General features: G+C 42.8%; 2 protein-coding genes across 11 annotated transcripts in view; one reads left to right on the forward strand and one right to left on the reverse strand.

Annotated features, from left to right (window-relative positions):
- Positions 1-8,387, reverse strand: part of LOC309336388 (uncharacterized protein) — a 78,663-nt gene extending 70,276 nt beyond the window's left edge. For 7 of the 9 annotated variants that reach the window (XR_014153985.1, XR_014153986.1, XM_081852008.1 and 4 more), the window contains exons 1-6: positions 8,162-8,387; positions 4,570-4,733; positions 3,490-3,602; positions 2,875-2,993; positions 1,334-1,552; positions 704-847 (exon numbers count right to left, since the gene is read on the reverse strand). Coding sequence is in view for 7 of the 9 variants with exons in the window: in XM_081852008.1 (XP_081708134.1) it covers positions 704-847; positions 1,334-1,552; positions 2,875-2,993; positions 3,490-3,602; positions 4,570-4,733; positions 8,162-8,243 (841 nt within the window). In the remaining 2 variants the exon portion in view is untranslated. The remainder of the gene's footprint in view (positions 1-703; positions 848-1,333; positions 1,553-2,874; positions 2,994-3,489; positions 3,603-4,569; positions 4,734-8,161) is intronic. The other 2 variants (XM_081852011.1, XM_081852009.1) reach the window with 2 other exon arrangements.
- A 2,238-nt stretch (positions 8,388-10,625) lies between these two features.
- The window catches only part of PPP2R2B (protein phosphatase 2 regulatory subunit Bbeta), a 254,498-nt gene continuing 246,123 nt past the window's right edge, over positions 10,626-19,000 (forward strand). Inside the window, exons 1-5 of one of the 2 annotated variants that reach the window (XM_081852123.1) lie at positions 10,626-11,219; positions 11,409-11,488; positions 11,842-12,266; positions 12,597-12,648; positions 15,900-15,977. In XM_081852123.1, coding sequence (XP_081708249.1) covers positions 12,093-12,266; positions 12,597-12,648; positions 15,900-15,977 — 304 coding nt within the window. In that variant the 5' untranslated portion in view covers positions 10,626-11,219; positions 11,409-11,488; positions 11,842-12,092. Of the gene's footprint in view, positions 11,220-11,408; positions 11,489-11,841; positions 12,267-12,596; positions 12,649-14,505; positions 15,755-15,899; positions 15,978-19,000 lie in introns of those variants that run through there. The other variant, XM_081852125.1, reaches the window with a different exon arrangement.

Genomic DNA, 19,000 nt, shown 5'->3' on the forward strand with positions numbered 1-19,000 from the left:
TGGACACCAAAAACAACAACTCACAACCCACAGGTGGAACTGGAGGCATCCATTCCTACCACACTCAATTCTGAACATGGGGTTTAAACAAGGCAGCTTAGTAAGAGCATACAGGTCACATAAATGGCACATAAATGGCAGAATGAGTCTACACATAGCACAAGAGGCATGTCATTGTGGATAAACTTGTCACGATCTATGTGGTCATAAACCACCAGAATGCCTATATTACGCAAATCCAATTGAAAACACACGTAAGTGTAATAGGCCGTATAGTGGTGGCTCAAAGATAGAGGTATGTCACCCACAATTTATGTGCTTGCTGCAGAAAACATTTGTGTACCCATGGCAACTGTGTGTGCATATAAGTATGCAGCCACTCTCAAACACTGAAGAATAGGTGATGGAATAAACTTATTGGGAATTAATCATGTGCAACACTGTAGATGTCAAAATGTGAAAACACCAGCTCAGTCACATAGCTAAAATGTTACAGAGACAGAAAAGCTGGTATGCCTGGGCTGTTGCTACAAGGTTTCCCAAGCTAAGGTATGTCATGTGCAATGAAGAGTTAGGAATATCACTATTATATTTATTGGTGCTTCTTGAAAGTGGTTTTTTTTTTAGTTTACATTTAGTTTTGCACGGTAGAAAGAGTTCTTCTCTGCTCCCAATTCATCCCCTATTAGCTTTGTTCAAGTACCTCGATCACAAATAGTAGGAGAGTCCTGAGCTCTACAAGAATGAAAATTATCACAAACTCCAGTGTATGGATTGCATAATTCATCACCATAACATCCGCTGCAAACAGAGGAACAGTTCTTTCCAAAGTAACCCAAGGAGCAATCTATGAAAAATAATAAAAAGGACATAACAATAATCATATTTGCCTTCCACAGTTCTGTTTCTTCTCCTGGTCATCTAATACTTAGGCTTTATTTATTTCATTTCAGAAATTATAAACCATTATACAGAGAATACCCAAGCAGTGTGCAGAATATCCATTCCTCTTTCCCTTTTATGTCTAGCTCTCTCAAACTCTTTCTTCACACTATCAAAATACTTTCCACAAAGATTCTGCTCTTGAAATGAGAATAGAACATGCAAGCAACCAAATGAATGTTTGCTCAAAATGCAGCATTTTAGTTTTACATTTATATTTCTTTCAGCTGAAACTTAATGCCTTTTTCATTTAAGGCAAAGAACTCACATTCTGATTACATCTCAGAATGCTCAGTACCTAGTTCTATAAATTGTATCAGTTAGTTTTTCTGTTATCACATAATGCATAATACAATACTGTGAGCTGCAATCTACAGAATGTTTGGCCAACCTGATTTGACATATGCTGCAGACCAGCGCTCTTCACTTTTTAGCAATACAGTTCCTCTAGCAATTGCATAGGCATTATTCCAGATAGTGATCCCTGTACATTGTTCTCTAAGCTCCAAGCACGCTGCCTTTGCAGAAATCAAATCTGCATGTACTTGAGATACAGAGCCTGGGGGTGATAGAAGCACCTTTCCTTTGTGTTCCTGGTACCGGTCAACAGCTGCAATAGGAAAAAGAATCCACACAGTAATGCAACCAGTTTAAATTAGTTGCACAAAATTGCCAGACTCACACTGGAATCAATTCCAAATATATATTAAAAGTGTGCAAATGCCAGTTAGGATTTGGAACACATCTTTACTTCAAGCATCATGTAACACTGTAGGCTTTTATCATTACTATGAAGTAAAAGCAACAAGAATGGGTGGAACAGTTATTCAACTTGACATATCACAAGAATCAACTCCCACAGGGTCAACAATGGCAAGGTGTTTGGCTAAATGGTCTATAGATGAGCCCTGTTGAGATTTGACTTGTCCTATATGGAAGATTTATCTTATTTTTAGTCGATTGATTGCAATACTCCCTGTGAGGTGGTATTAGGCATGTTGGTGGCTGGGTTAACTGCCCACAGGGTGAGAGTTTGTTGGCAGAGAAGGGCTTAAATGAGAGATGGGGCGAGGGTGTTTGCATTGCTTGAGGTGAGAGAAGGGATGGAAATTATTGGGGTCGAGCTTTTCACCTGCTGTCTTGTACATATGCACTGGTTGTTAAATGGAATTGAGTGGATGGAGTGAAGTTGTGCATGCATGAAGAGTATGATTCTTGAGTGACTCCGTATAACAGTTGGTTCCTGAATTCCAGATTTGTATTTTTATATATGAAGACACCTAGTTTTGTAATATTTATGATACTACTTCTTGACGTATTTTTTATATGATTTGTTTTTGTTTTTTGCTTATGTATACTGTGTGGATATATTTACTCCTTAATTCTCTTATTTAAAATCTATCATATATTAATAGCAGTTGGATTGAATGTGGAATCTCTATGTAATATATTTTGAGCCAGATTGAACTAACTGGTCTGGTCCTGCTAGTGGAATCCCATGTGAAGACTTCTGGTAGCACACCACACTCTCTTCCCCACACATGCCTCAGCTGGCTCTAGGAGGGTCAGGGAAACACGCAGAACAAATAGTAGAGCGGGGATGGGAGAGATTGTTCCATCAGGCATACAGGAAATGCTTGAACTGACAGAATGTTTGGAAAGGAACAATGTTGAATTCCTCCCTTTGATTTGTGTTAAGATGTAAACCGCTTAGAGATTTTCTGAAATATTAGGTGATATACCAGTTCAATAAATGAACAAGCAACAATAGATTTCTCTGAATATACAGGCAATAAAATCTGCATTTGGATTATTTCATCATATACCATGCCAGCGGGATAGGAAAAAGCTAACCACTTGAATATCTGTCTGGAAATCACAGATAAATTGGACAAATTTAAGGAATTAAAAACCTGTAAAAACCAAACTCACCTGTATTTCGCTTGCAGATCCAATGGGCCTTTTCATTGCAATGCAAAGCAACCAAGTGACGTTTGGAAACTTTCACACAATGCACAGTATTTGGCTGGGCTGGGGACGATAGCTGAAGCCTTCCCAATTAGATTTTAGTACAACAAAAGAGAAAAATTACATGACGTAACAGTGAAAACATGACTGCAAAAATATGCTGTTTCAAAATACTGATGTCAGAGATCACACTGATATTGTAATGTCTTCTGTCTCCAGTGTATTGCCCTTCCTCCTGGTAATTAAGGGCTTTTCCAGATGTATACCCTCTGAGCTCCTGGTTAAGTGGCATGCCCCAGGAGAACCACTGGGCCCTCCAAGACAGAAAGAATTACAAAAGGGTTCTCTCTGGGAACTTAAGACTTTGCATGAAAACAGTTGTATTCATGGCTCTGACTATGGCATGCCTGCTGACTATGGCATGCCTAACACAAAATACCAATACACAGGATGAATGGAATATATAAGTGGTAAAAGAAAGAAAAAATACACTTGCATCGTTACAAACACCCCTGACACAATCATATCAGAGGAAAACAAATCATACTTCAATTGTGCTTTTTAATGTTCACATCTTACCAAGGAAGCCTCATATTTGCTGGTGTACCTTCTGACCATGAAAAAGTGTTAATATTTTCCAAGTTATTCAATCCAGTCCAAAAATCATCCAAAGGTAAAGCTAAGATCCAGTTCTGTGGAAAAACAATAGCAAAGTTTAAGATATTTTGACATACAAACCGTATTGGCAAATATATATTCACCTGGACCTCACATCTCTTTTATTTATTTTATAATTTATCTTTTCTAATACTTTTTATGATCCTACCTTCCAAGCCTTCCTAAATATTACATCCCTTAAATAAGGTTGTTTCTACTTGTACAGTACACTGAGCATTAGTTCAAAGATACTAACGTTCCCGACATTCATAAGAAAACATTTGTTGGCTCAAAGAAGTTAAATGATTTGTGATGTCACATGGGAGTACAGTGAAAAAGATCAAGAAGTTCTTATTGCTCATCTGTTTGTAAGTGAGAACAAATCTGGTGTGAACAACTAGTAATTATCGGCTACTCTTGAGTTACAGTAAAATCATTTCCGATTTTATCAGGTTTCATTGATGTAACTCAAAAACAGCATCATCTGCTCATCTGTTGCATAATTCATAACTAAGACTGTAATATAAACTGCAATACTGTCAAATGTCTTGTTACCTAGGATTTGCTGGTTTCTCTGTAACCTAATAATCTGGTTGGCCACTTAGAGAACCTGGTACCTATCTTAATGTCATTGCAGTGCAGTGAACACACTTTTGCAGGCCTTTTATTCTGTTCCTGTTTTAAATTTGCTTCATCTGATCCATCATTGTAATGCTGCTTGTATGTATTTTTTGGGTTGTATCCAATGGTGCTATTCTGTTTCAAGAATACTCTACTGACATACTCTACTGAGGTGTCTATAAACAGAAGGTGGGTAGGAAAGTTTTGCTAACTGGATTTTTATGTACTTATTGTTGTAACCCTGCCCTGATTGTTGGTCTCTCAAGATACATTTTTTAATTAATGTGATTTTGTGGACTATACTATGTAAATGCAGTATCTGTTTGGGCAGAAAGTGTCCTCAATGTATAGATACAAAAAGTAAGTATATATGCAACTTACCATTTCCTGACTACTAGTAAATGATACTAATTCTGTAAAGCTGTATCGCTTGCAAAATTTTAGTGCTTCTGTCCAAGTCCCCGTATTATTTGCCTCTAGGCAATAACAATTTCCATTCCAGTAGTGCCAGCAGGGTGCTTGAGGACAATTCAGTCTGAATCTAGCTTTAGACGGGAAAAAGTAATTTAATTATTATATTCTAACTTAAATTGAAGACTGTTTGTAATTTATTGCTGCCCTTATTCCTCTTGAAACTTCTAAGTTCTACCTCCATCTAGATTCTTCAGGCACCAAGCCAGAATAGAGAACACTGTACATTCTGCAACTATTGCATCCTGACTGACTTCACACCCACCTTGATAAAACAGATTAGATAGGATGAGTGGGTTGCTTGTTTCAACAGAAAATTGAAAAATAGAAACATGCAAAAAGCAGTTACGCAAGAAAAAGAAATGTTGTTTTATTACACTTATATTACTTCTAGCTAAAGCAAGTCAACATCCACTTCTAATCCTGCCTGTATATTTAGAAGCAAGTTTCTTATAAGAGATAAGGCAGGAAAGAAAAGCAACAAAATTGTTTTTTGGTGAGCCCAGAAACAACCCAAGTAAATGCTTAATCCTCACTATTTCCCTGTATGTGTCTCTACACAATCATATGTGCAACAATAAGGTAAAGGGACCCCTGACCATTAGGTCCAGTCGTGGCCGACTCTGGGGTTGTGGCGCTCATCTCGCTTTATTGGCCGAGGGAGCCGGCGTACAGCTTCCGGGTCATGTGGCCAGCATGACTAAGGCGCTTCTGGCAAACCAGAGCAGCACACAGAAATGCCGTTTACCTTCCCGCTGGAGCGGTACCTATTTATCTACTTGCACTTTGACATGCTTTTGAACTGCTAGGTTGGCAGGAGCATGGACCGAACAACGGGAGCTCACCCCGTCACAGGGATTTGAACCGCCAACCTTCTGATCAGCAAGTCCTAGGCTCTCTGGTTTAACCCACAGCGCCACCTGCGTCCCACTATGTGCAACAATAGAAGTACTAAATTCTATAATCTTCTCCAGGAATGTGTTGGGTTTAGTTCAAAAGTATGTAAGCACAGGCACACATTTTATTCTTTTCTTTTTTTGTCTCCTATAGCTGCTCAGTTGATTACCTTGAAGTTGCAGCCCCTCTACCCGTCTATATAAATATTATGTGTATTAGTTATCCAGCATTAACCACTTTTATATCACCTTGATTTCAAATGGAAAAATTAAGCACAAACTTAATTTTCTGTTAACAGAAAAATCTAACTGCAGAAATCCACTATCTAAATCTAAAAACACACCTTTTGGGATGTTCAGAAGCTTCTGTGCATATGCAGAGGGCCCCAGTTCTAACAGTCAATACAGGTGCCTTCAGGGGAGTCTTCTAATGCATACCTTGTCCCATGATCCCAGGGAGCTCAAAGCTACCACTGGCCACTCAGCTTCACATCAATACAGTGGTACCTCGGGTTAAGAACTTAATTCATCCTGGAGGTCTGTTCTTAACCTGAAACTGTTCTTAACCTGAGGTACCACTTTAGCTAATGGGGCATCCCGCTGCACGATTTCTGTTCTCATCCTGAAGCAAAGTTCTTAACCCAAGGTACTATTTCTGGGTTAGCGGAGTCTGTAACCTGAAGCGTCTGTAACCCGAGGTACCACTGTAATAGCCTTTCCATGCCAGAGAGAACAAAGAAAATGAATGGGCTATTTTCCCACTTTTTGCTGGTGGTTGCTCTTGCCAAGAGCTGAAATAGGAAAAAACACTGCTGCCAAAGAGAGAGAAATTAAGAACTGCCTCTGCAGCTCCTTCTTTGTTCTCTCTGGCAAAGAGAAGCTGGAGCAGCTTTAAGGTGAGTGGGCAAAAGTAACAGGGGATATCAGCTTGCCCAAAATATAAAAAGGTGCAGGTTGGAAAGAGAATATCTAGCCATGGGAAATAATACTGGTGTTGGAAGTTGAGCCAGTTCACAGAAGCTCATACATGCAGCATGGTTCACTAATGTGTGAACCAACCTTAAGATACTTCATTTACAGCTTTCATTTATTTACTTCTGAACCTATAAGCACACTCAAAATTTAAGGAATTCATATAATCTACTTTTGATGCATCTTAACAACTCAAACTGTGTGGAGCATTAAAAACTGTGTCTATGTGAATAAACATGTTCTCATTGAATCATGTGCTCTGCAATTTGAAATCCTTGTCTATTAATTCTACAACACCTTTACCTGCCTAGAAAAACTATATCCACTGATTAAGAGGCAGAGGCGCGAGTTTTCCGAAAAATTTAGAACTGAGTTTTCCCCCAATGCATATTAGGGTAATTTGCACTAAGAAACTGTTTGCAACAGACAAATTTCTGATGACTTAAAAACGGAGCTAATTTTGCATGTTTATTTCACCTGAATTTAGTAAACAAAGCTAAAAACATCTTTCACGTCATCTTAGACAACAAAGGCCTATTCTTTCTCCATATGAGCCCACTCGCCACCTGAAATTTAATCAACAGGTTTTATTTTCTACCCTCTTTACAGAAGTATAGGATGGTAAAGTCTAAGGGTTGTATCCAACAAAGTTGTCCATTCAGCACAAGAACTTCTACTTGTGCAACAGAACGTCTGTCCTCTCTTCTCCCCATATGCCCCCACAATCTGTTCCAGAGAGTTGAGGGAAACCCAAAGCAAACTGGGATGTATGCATGGGTGTAGCCAAGGGAGGGCAGGGGGGCAGCTGCCCCTCTAGATCAATAAAAATAAATAAAAATACTTAACTGAGTTTTTGGGGGCCCCCCCTAAAAAAACCACCTGGCTACTCCCGTGTGTGAGAGAACAGGTGGAAAAGTTCTGTTGTGCTAGTGTAAAGTCCTTGCACTAACACAATTACTTAATTGGACACAATCCTAAGAAAGATCTAAGCATTCTACGTCCTGGCCCAAACTAAACACACAAAACTGAGCACAGAAAGAATTCCCTTAAGAACTCACCTTACCTTTATCTTGGGGGGTTTTTTTAGAAATGAGTGGGGCAAGTGGAAAACTGCTTGGACTCATGCTTTCTAGGCACAAGCAGAAGTGTAGATGGAGCCTAGCCTTTACCTCTTCCAGGATATTCCACCCCATCACCTCTCCCACAGAGATCCAGCATCCTGCGACTATAACACCGCAGAAGCTACTTAATTACGAATGTGGTCTGCCCTGACTAGCAGAGGCTCTGCAGGATTTCACATCTCCCCCAGCCCTACCCTAGAGACGCCAGGGGTGAAATCTGGGACCTTGTGATGCAACGCAGGTGTTCAACCTCCGTCTTCTTTGGGTGCTTCTGCCCCCCCCCCTTATAGTGACAAAAACTGCCAAGGGCACAGGACAGGTGTGTGTTGTGTGCTCTGGATCGGCTAAGCCAGCCTTGGGCAGCTGCTGGAAAGGAAAGGGCAGAGGTACTAGCACCAAATACAGTTCAAGCCTTTCCCCAATGGACGGAATGGGGCTGGATCTTTGCTGTGGGTGTTTTTATTTGCAGTGCTTGCGACGGCAACACCTGTTCGCAGCGCAACTTTCGTTTACCTGCATCCCACGTGTCGCCATGGACCAAGCGCACGTGCAGCGCCAACAGAAGCAGCGAAAGGAGCAGCAGCCCGGGCGCCATTAGAGCGCCTCTACCGCTGCTGCTGCTGCTGCTGCTGCTGCTGCTACTACTACGCGAGGCTCTTGTGGCTCCTCCCCACTGTGGGCGGAGTCGGCGCCAGAGTTCAACCGTCGTCCTCTCACGCCCCGAGAACAGTTCTGCGCACACTCGACTTCCCGCCCCCGAATCCCCTCCGCCAATCCCCGCTCCCTCCTTCCTCCCTTTCTTATAACGTTGGTGTCAAGACAATTCTCCTGCTTGGAAAAGCCGGCTCTTGCTTTCAGGTCCCTCCGCTGCCGGTCCCTGCTATCTTACTATACACACACAGCGGTTTCCTGCCATTGTATCCCCATTCTCCTCAGGGATTTCCCTCTCCCAAACCATTCCCCTGCCAACCCTCCATGCCCCATAATGCCCAAGAGCATTCACTGACTTGAAAGTGATGGCAGTGTAAGAGAACCAGAGACACAGCTAAAGCTGTAAGGGTAATAGTCATAGAATAATAACATTGTAGAGTTGCAAGGGACTCCGAAGGTCATTTCGTCCAACCCCCTGCAATGGAAGAATTTCAACTAAAGCAGCACATGACAAATCCATCTAACCTCTGCTTAAAAATCTCCAATGAAGGAAAGACCATCACCTGTGGAGAGAGTCCATTCCTGATGTTTAGTTGGAATATTTTTGTGTGTGTAACTTGAAGCTATTGGTTTATGTCCTACACAGTGGTGTAGCAAGGTCAGGTGGTACCAGGTGCAGAAAATTTCTTGTCGCCCTCCCCTTTCCTTATTAAAAGAAGGAAAAATAAGATACAGTTGCAAGTGTTATTTTCTGGTTTATTTACTTAACATTGTGAGCACAAGCACTTAAAACCTGTTTTTCACAATGGGAATTTCTTATGAATAATTTTTTTTACTTAATTTCACTGTTTTGCAGCCTACTGTTGATTTGGACTGCCTCCAAGTTCTGAAAGAGGAGCATCACCTCTCAGGAGGAGACAGGTCCAGATGGGTGGTTGCCACGGTGACAAGGACTTGCCCTCCTTTGTGACATCTCTTGCTTTTCCCTTAAAAGCCACTGACTTGCAAGCAGCCATTGTGGGTTAGTAGTGAGGCGAGTGGAGGAGAGAGGGGTTGGTGGTGGTTGGAGAAGATAAGGAGAGGTGTTCATTTGCTTGTTATTGTTATTTGATTTATTACTTTTATTTGATTCATTTGATTTTATTTATTTTTATTTATTATTTTACTTTTTATTTTAACTCTTATTTTACTTTTTTATTTCGTTTTTTGTTCTTTATTTTCATATTTTTTATTTTACATTTTTATTTTGGGCACATTTTGTATATATTTATTTTGTGCATAGAGGAGTAGTTAGGCGTAAGTGTAGGGTTAGGGTGGGGGTTAGAGTTAGGCTTAGGGCTGGGGTTGGGGTCAGAGTTAATGTTGGGTGGGCATTTTAGATAGCTAGTTTAGAGAGGAGAGTGGGAATTTTTAGTGAACAAAATGTACCGACTGTAAGTAGGATTCTTTCCCTTTCTCTTGGTCTCTTGGGTGCGGAGTATGAGTCCTGGGGTCCTGGCACAGCCTTAGCTCTCTGGAAATTGACCGAGTCAGTCTTCTCCAGAGAGCTCAACTCCTCCACTCTTTCCCTGTCTTCCCCTTTTCTCTCCCCTCTCATTTACTAGGACATTCCTAGCCCACTTTCCTCCCAGCAGCTCAAGGTGGCCTTCATGGTTCTCCCTGCCACCAATTGTTATCTTCACAGCAGTCCTGCAAAGTAGGCTAGGCTGGCTGAAGGTCCACCAGGGAGCTGCATGGCTGAGTGGGGATTCGAACCCTGCTCTCCCAGGTCCTCCTAGTCCAGCCCTCCAACCACTATACCTCTGCCTGGCTCCACTTTGCATCTCTCCAGCTGCCCTACGACATCAGCCATCTCCCCCTTTCTGGGGGGTCTCTTTGGCTCCAAGGAAGACTCCAGCACCTTCCTCATGTTCTTTTCCTTTTCTGGGACGCCTTGATGCTTAGAGGACCCTCCTAGGGGTCTCCTCCCTCTTCAGGAAGGGCAGGGCTGTCCTAAGAAGATGAGGCAGAGCAGCCCTTTAACAGCTGGCAATGCCTCTCTTTCCTTTGGGCTGAGCTCTTGAACCCATAGCACTTGGGGCCTCCTTCCTCTCTCTACCAGCCCTTTGTGCTCTGGGCTGCCTCTATCCAGCTCTGGTGATGCCCTTTCAGGTCACTGAACTGCAGAGAGATGGAAGGAATTGGGCCAGATGCCCCTCCTCACACACAAACACCCCCAATAATTGGGGCTGCTGGCTTCTGAGTTGCTCTCTCTGCTCGTCTCTTCAAGGTTCAGGTGCTTAGATGCCTGATCAGCTGCAGCAACAGGGTGGCCCCCCCTACAAGGCCTGGAGAAGCCCATGGTGTCAGGTGAGCAAATGGCCTTCCTTTTTGGGACAGAGGAGGGCAGGAATGGGCTTGGAGGGCAGCTGGTCAAAAGATGCACAGAGCCAGATGGCTGGATCCGACCCAAGGTCCATTTGGGCCACAGTCTGGAACCCACCCCCCCACCCCCCACGACCATGCCATTTTGTGGGGTCTGATGGAGGAAGCAGGGGGGGCTGGGGTGTCCCCTCACCTGTAGTAGGACTTGGAATCCAGGAGAAAACTATTGGAATAGCCTTGCCAGGGGCTTAGGGATGTGCTGGGGTTCCACATCCCTTCCCTAGGGGTGAGTATTGGATAAAACGAGAGCAGGGAGTGGATCCCTCAGACTTGCCCCCTGCTGTCCGGGCTCTTTGCCCTCCACTCTGCGCTCTGCACTCTCAGATGCGGAGGAGCCCTCCCCCCATGAGGAACTGACAGCCTGACTTTTGCATTTCAGCTGCTGGAGGAAGATCAGCTGTACCTCCTGGAGGTCATCCAGAACTGCCAGGCAGCTCGGCTCAGGGGGCTCCACACCCTGAAGTGCTCCAAGCAGGAGATGGCCCAAGCCATCATGGTGAGTAATGGGTGGTGTGAGGGACCCCCATGGGAAGGGAGGGGCTTTGTGAAAGGGCTTGTGCATCTGCCAGAGAGGAGGACCCTTCTGGCTTAGGGCAGGGGTTGCCAATCCCCTGGCGTTTGGGGTCGAAGCCGTCCTCTGTAGACCCCTGGAAGGAGCTGACTTTCCTCCTCTGCTCTCTTCCAGGACATCTTTGGCCACTTGGAGCGCTTCAGGGATCGCCCCCTGAGCCTGGCCCTGGCCTTGGAGGCCCTCCTCTAGCTGAGGTGAGTGGGGTCTTTGGAGTGGGTGGGGTTGCGGGGTGGGGGGCAGAACTCTAGGGGGAGCTCTGGGCGGGCAAGAGCAGGCAGGAGGGCGAAAGGGGCAAGGGAGACTTGGAGGAGGCAGCGTCTTACTGCTTCCCTTTCTCTCTCCGGCTTCATGAGACCCCATTTCAGCTGCGATATGATCAGTGCTATCCTGCATATGACAATGGAGGCTGTTCTTGGGGGTGCAGAAAAGGAGGAGGTCAAAGATGTATGTCCTCTGCTTTGACATCCCTTTGCACAGCTCTTTCTTCTTCTCACACCCTTGCAAGATTTAACCCAGCACTCAACCTCTCTTCTCTCTTTTCCCACAGGAACTGAAGCAGCACTTCCAGAGACTGCTGGGGGTCTCCTTCTGGAAGCCCCCATTGCTGGCACCCTCCTCCAGCTGCTCACTGTAAGTATCCTGATGGCATCAGGAGTGGTTTTAGGGTTGCCCCCCGTCCCTTATCCAGCGGATTGTCCCATTTCTGGGGCATGGAGTCCCCTGTCCCGTTTGGCCCCCAATTTGGCCCAAGACCAAAACTGGCAACCCTCATGATTTGGGAGTGCCAGGGACTCTGTGATGGGGGCAGCGGAGGGCCACTTTGGCCCAGACTGGTCCCTGACTCTGAGGAACTCTTTCCTCCCTCAGGACCGCCCATATTATGCCCTTTGGGGAAGTGAGGAGGGAAGGAAGCTAGCAGCTAGCAGCATTTCTCTACTGTTGGCCGTTTCACAAAGATTCCCCCACCTCAGAGTAAGTATCTTGCCTTCTTGTATTCATTTCTTTGGTTACTTCCATCCCCCCAAGAGCACACTCCCCAGTGACTTTTAATGCAGAAGATGCAGTGTGCGTCCCTGGGTGCCAGGATGAGGCCAGAGGCTTCTTCTGCCCCCTTTCCTGGTGTTGTCCTTCCACCTCTTCCCAGGAGGCTGCAGGGCCCAGGGAAGTCCTCTAGGGCAAGGGATTGGGGCCCAAGCCATAGGGAGACCTGTCCTGCCTGGCATGGGGCTGCTTCTGTGCTCTCTTGGGTATCCATGGTGGGGTTTGTAGTGTCATCTGACCCAGATTCTTTTTCCTTTGCAGAAGACAGTAATTCAGCCAGACCTGGCCTGCTTCCGGCAAAATCTGAAAGAAGGTAAGCCCCACACCTTAGGGACAGCGAACTCCCTTGTCCCATGTTTGCCCAAGACACACCTCCCAGGTCTCCTTGCTGGGAGTCCTGCAGGACCTGCTCCCTGCCTGGCAGGCCTTTCCCACCTGGTCTGGGAGGGCAGCACCCAGACTGACTCCAGCTAGAAAAAGCGGAGAGGGCTGAACAGATTTTGGGTTGGGGTCTTTTTGAGGGGTGGTTCCTGTTTCCTTTGCCCTCCATGGCCTCTGCTCAGCAGTCTCCCTGCCTGAGCTGACGGAGCTGGTCTTACAGGCGGAATTGAGGACTCCCTGACTGCTGGTGCTGGCAGACTTTGAAATCTGTCAAGGCAGCTGGCTCTGGGGTGGCTCAGGACTTCCTGGCTGCCATGATGACCAACAGGATACCGCCCCAAGGCAGGTGGCTGGCCACACTGGGCAGGAGAAGGGTGATTAAAAGTGGGGGACCTTGACCTTGAGAAATAGGTGAAGTATCTGGAAATATGGTTAACAGCGAAAAACTCCAATATATTTCCATGTAAAGACATGGAAAGATATAAGAATAAATCTTGAGTTATGGGGAAGAATGAAACTCTCTCTAATGGGAATAATTTTGGTTATAAAAGTGAATATTTTGCCTAATTTTATTTCAAACTGCTCCAATAGTAGGCAGAGCAAGATGTTTCAAAGAATAGCAAAAATATATTTCTAGGTTTGTCTGGAAAGGGAAGAAACCAATAATTAAATATACAATTTTAATAGATATAACATAAAGAGGTGGAATTTAATTGCCAGATGTATGGTTGTATGATGAGGTGGCTTATCTCCCCTTCTCCCCCAAACTGTGCTGCAGTGACTCAGATCAGAGTCCAGCTTGGCACGCACCCTCTAGAACAGGAGAAAACAAGTTTGCTCCATCTTCCACGTGACAGCCCTTGAGATATTTGAACTTGGTTATCTTATCTCCTCTCAGTCTCTTCTTATCCAGGCTAGACATACCCAATTTCCTCAATTGTTCCTCATAAGACTTGGTTTCCAGACCCTTGATCATCTTGGTTGCCCTCTTCTGCAACCATACACAGATACATTTACCTTATTTTTGAGTGATCAAATTGTGCTTCCAAACTGATAGTCTGGGACCACTCAAGCTCGGTTCAAGGAGGAATCATATTGACAATAAAGGGAGAAAACAGGGTTCAGAATAGCATAATGAAAATAATTAATGTTTATCCATTATTTTAGGGGAAAGAACTTCACATACACTTATCATGCCAAGGATCCATGCACATTTTGTTTTTCTAAAATGATATTTTCTACAGTGAAGATAATAATGGCAGATTTCAAATTTTAAGTGTGGTATTGCAATCTGTTATTTTGAATAACATTGCCAAGAAGATCTGCCTATGCCTTTTCTAATTATTGGTGATTTGATGAATTACTAATAGGGCAATCCTATCATTTTACTAGAAAGGAGTGACCAGGACATTTATTTATTTGCTACATTTAAGTACCACCCTTTCTGTAAAACAAGTCAAGGTGGTTTACATTTTATAATAACAAAGGTAAAATCAAAGTCCCCTGATTCAAAAGTAAAAGAAGTAAATTTAGGTACTGACACTTTCATATGGTCACATCATGACCCAGTGTGGAGTGGTCACTGCAGGAGAGATGTGGAGCCAGTAGAAGGGACATACTGTCTCCCTCTGATTTTTTAAAACCTTTAAATATTATAAAATGTGTAATAAAGAGGGGAAAAAGTTCATCAAATACAATATTTGTAAGCAGTGCTTTGTTTTTGTTTTTTGGCAAAAATAATAATCAATACTCATATATTGATTAAAAAATATGCTGTGTTTAGAGTAATAATTGCACCAGAGTTCATTCTCACAACTACTTTCAGCCAGACAAGGATGAGGAGTCCTCACAAACACTGTGATTTACAAGTATCTTTTTAAAAAGTATCCTAAAACATCTGGCCATTATGTTCCTGAAACAGTTTAAAGATGTTTTGAATTAGTATTGTATTTATGCCAGTTTTGGCCTATTCCTGGCAACTGTAAATTGCTGAGTTTAAGTATGCCAGTTTGAAGGGCCTATGGTTAGCAGCCAGTCTTTATAATTTATGTAATATTCCCTTCAAAACAACAGGAGGGTGACCTCATCCATTGCGAATCAGCCAAATGTGAGTTGTAAGGCAGAGGCTATTCAACAGGGAATATCATCACTACATAAACAGTTAAATCATTCAGAAAGGATAAGAAACTACTGCAGTTCACTTCTGACAGAAACATGTCCAGTTGTCATAATTAAACAGGGGGTGGCATTTGAGTAATTTTAATCAATAAATTAAAAATTGCAGCAGCTTCAACTTTTAATCAACTTAATCCAAAGATTAATCCTTAGATCAATCAACTAAAGCATTATAAACATTGATTTATGAAAAGCTATATGAACACTTGTTTATGTGTAATGAATTGGTTACTTGAACTGATATTTTCCTTGCATTTAAGAATCACACTCATTGCACTTAAGAATCAGCTTTCTGGATCAGAGCAAAGATAATCCTTTTTCCAGTAGTGGCCAACTATTTCCTGCTATGTGCCACCAGCATCTAATAGCAATGTGAATTGCCTTTGAACATAGAGGTTTAATTATTAGCTATTGTACATGATAGCCTCTAATAGACCAGTGGTGGTGTGTGTATAAGTGTCACAACAGAGGGGAGGGGAAAGGAAGAAGCAAAAGTCGCATACAGCAGAGAGAGGGGATAGCTAGCCCCTTTAAATCTAAGACTAAACATTGATTTTATTCTAAAAACAACAATTCAGCTATTATTTTGTTGCACTTTTTTATATAAGATGGAACAGAAATTATTGTGTCTGCGTTACTATTCCAATGAAGAGAGGCTGTGATAAAGAATGTGACTGCTGGCCTCCTGACTCCACAATGATGCTGCCAATGATGTATTGGGAGCTGACTCCGATTGCACCATTTTCGAAATAGCCTCAGATGGCACGAAGAAAGCAGACAGAAAGGCAATTCACAATGTGGGCATAATGTTGTTACTTTCCCAGGGAGCTAGGTTATATCTTTGCATTGCAGAATGATTCCAGGTGAGTACACATTTTTCCTTCATTTTATTCAGAACAAGGCAGTGACTACACATAGATCTGCATTTGTTAATTAAAAAAAAAGATTGAACCTCTTGCTCATTTTATATCTCTCATTTTTTTGATGGGGCGACGTGTCTATCTGCAGGATTTGAGAACCTCATGCAAGATGTGCTGTGGTGCTTCAGTCAAGTGAAAGGAACTATTGACACAGGGGTCACAGAAGGTGGGTTTACTTTTCCTTTTGTTCTTGAAATGAAAAGGAACTTGTTTTCTTGCACTAACTGCTTAGTCAATGATGACTTTGTTCCAGCTCTTCTTGTGGTGATAACTTATACTGCAAACAGGTAGCAATGATGTGTCTTTTTTTAAAGGTATGTTTTAAGGAGGCCTTAATTAACTGTCACTAAAATGGGAGCATGAACCTTTCTGCAAATGCAGAAATCCTTCTCCTTACATTCTTTTTTTTTTTTTTTGAGGGGGGTAATTTACTTCTTTTTCTTCATGTTGACTATATTAGCATATTAACTACTGCACTGTGTACAATTTATTGCATTTCTTATCATAAGATATGGAAAAGAGAGAGTACTAAAAAGTGATCAGGAATGATGGACATTGCAGCACTCAATGATCTATTTGTTCCTAGTAGTTCTGGGACATTTTACAGTCAAATCATGTCCCTCTCTCCTTCTGTCTACTCACAATAAAAGCGGAATATGCCGCCTGCTGTTTTGGGAACAAACTTGAAGGGATAACTGTTCTGGTCTTTGCACCCCGCCCTTTAAACAACTGATGAAATATATGCTCCTGAAATGGAGAAAGTTTCTACCAGCCAGATCCCACATGGGTATACATTCCAGATGATTTGCAGGGCAAGGGAGGCTTTCCTTCACAATACACTCAGAAGTGGAAGTTGTTTTTTTTCCAGAACCAACTCTTTCTTGCATTAACTCTTTCTACCTCAACCTGTCTCCTAACCTGTTTCCCTACCTATCTCCCAACCTCTATTCCAACCCACTTCAACCAACCCTTTCTCAAATCCTCTCCTTTTAAACTCTCCTTCCTGGAACCATAGCCAATCAGAGGCTGCCATTTATTAACCATTTGCTGGCAGCGAAAGAAGGGGGGGGGACACATGTTAATCCAACCAGTCCAGCAAAAACAACTTTTCCGTCACATGTCCCACCCCTCATTGCATAAGCGAGGTTGCATACACCAGCCTCCACGCAGCAATGGGCAGGAACTAAAAAACACTTTGGGGGTTTGTTTCAATTTTCAAATACACTTTAAACCACATTACAAACTTTTGCATCTCAAATAAACATATATCCTGGCACCACCTGTTTGTCCCTTTATCTATCTAAAGGTTTTGTGACAGGGCATCTGCAATTGCCTTATCCTTCCCTCTGCCCTGTTCATAATAAGGTTTAAGCATGTTTACTTGGAAAACTTCACAATGTCCACCTTCCAAGTTTAAACCAACCACATAGTCTACATAGGGGAGTCTACCAACGACATGGAAGGCTTTGACTTTGTTCTGCGGTCAGACCAAAGCGCACTTTCATTCTCTCTTTAAATGTGAGGTAATCAGAGGTTTCATCCTCTCTGAGATCCGAGTATATTTCACTCAAAATTCCACATATCTGAGGGCGCAAGTACAGCATCCAGTTTCTCTCAGGAATGTTTAAGTCTTTACAAGTCCGTTCAAAACTAAATTGGAATGCCTGCACACCATCACCTTTTACATACTTTGGAAACCTCTTTATATTAGCTGAGGAAAAATCCCCACCCCCCAACATGGGTTGCAGCAGTTCTGCTCTCAGCTTAATTTCCTCCATTTTTAAAAGAAACATCTTTTTCAAGGGCCATCTTGGCCTCTCTTTCTCTGTATTCCTGGGCTAATCTGGCATCTCTTTCTTTCTCTTTTTCCTCATGAGCTAGTCTGCTCTCTCTCTCTGCCATATCTCTCTCAGTCTGTTTCTGTGCTAGCTGAATGTCAGCTGTCTTTTGTTTTTCTTTCTCTGCTTCAACTTTAGCCATTTCTAATCTTAGTCTCATCATTTCTAATTCAGAACTGTATTAGGATTTTCCTCAGATGCAGCAGCTCCCAGCACTGGGTCATCCTGAGTCTCTTTGGCTTGGTGCTTGCTGGTTATTTTCTGACAGAATTATTTTCTCCTTTTAATAAAACAACTTCACTACTTTATTGTTATGTATTGGGTTTAACACATTTTATGTTACAAGGCGTGTTCTAACCAATCGTATAAGCGTTGGTAGATGAACATTCTAATGGCAAGCAAGCGCATGCACTTTCAACTGTCAACTGTCAGTTCATGCTCAACATTATTATTGTGTTCTCCAGTCAGTTCGATTCTTGTTTTCCTATGAGTGAGCTGTTGTCACTCCCAATTGTTGAATAAACGTAGTTGAGGAACTTATACTGCCTTGGGCTTCTGACTTTCCCCAAATATTTAACATTTATTAAACTGGTTGTTCTATATCTCTGGGTATGTTTCTGTGTGGGTTTTAACTTCAGATCATGGCGCTGCCACCAATTAATATGCGACAACTCTTTTCTCTTTCGTGCTGTTGGGCCCGCACTCACTTAGATAAATTGCCCCCACCTCACTGAACAGCACTTTATCCGAAGGTTTCTTTTCCTTTCCTCTTAAAATTCTAGCCCAGAGTATCCTGTGGGGGAACTTTGTGAGGGAATATTTAGTCAGTTGGAGTCTCGGCCAGGTTTTCTTTAAATAAACAAAAAAGATTTATTTAAGGCAAGATAGTATATAACACAAATGGCTTGAACTTAGGTTATTTCAGGCATACAATACGATTATACTTTAATTTGTTGTCAGTTGGATTTGTGTTATAGGTTTGGTTCCTTTATACGGTGATACTTTCTTTCACTTATACACACCCTTTAACAATCCTGCTCCTGAGGTACCTTAAGCAATAGACCAAAGGGCTCTCCACACCCCCTCCCTTCACTGGGTTTGGGAGATTCTTCTTTTCCTCAGAAGAATCTCTCCCCTCCAGACTAGATTTGAGTCCCAAGTAGGTTGTTCCTTTCCAGCTCCTACTTCCTGGCTCAGCCTCTGCTTCCCAGTAAAATTCTGGTCTATTCCTCCCACAGGACACCACGCTCTGTCCTTCACAATACACTCAGAGTGGAAGTTGGTTTTTTCCAGAACCAACTCTTTCTACCTCAACTTGTCTCCCTACCTATCTCCCATCCTCAATTCCAAC

This window comes from Podarcis erhardii, assembly GCF_964252035.2.
Source record: "Podarcis erhardii genome assembly, chromosome: 2".
Lineage (NCBI taxonomy): Eukaryota > Metazoa > Chordata > Lepidosauria > Squamata > Lacertidae > Podarcis > Podarcis erhardii.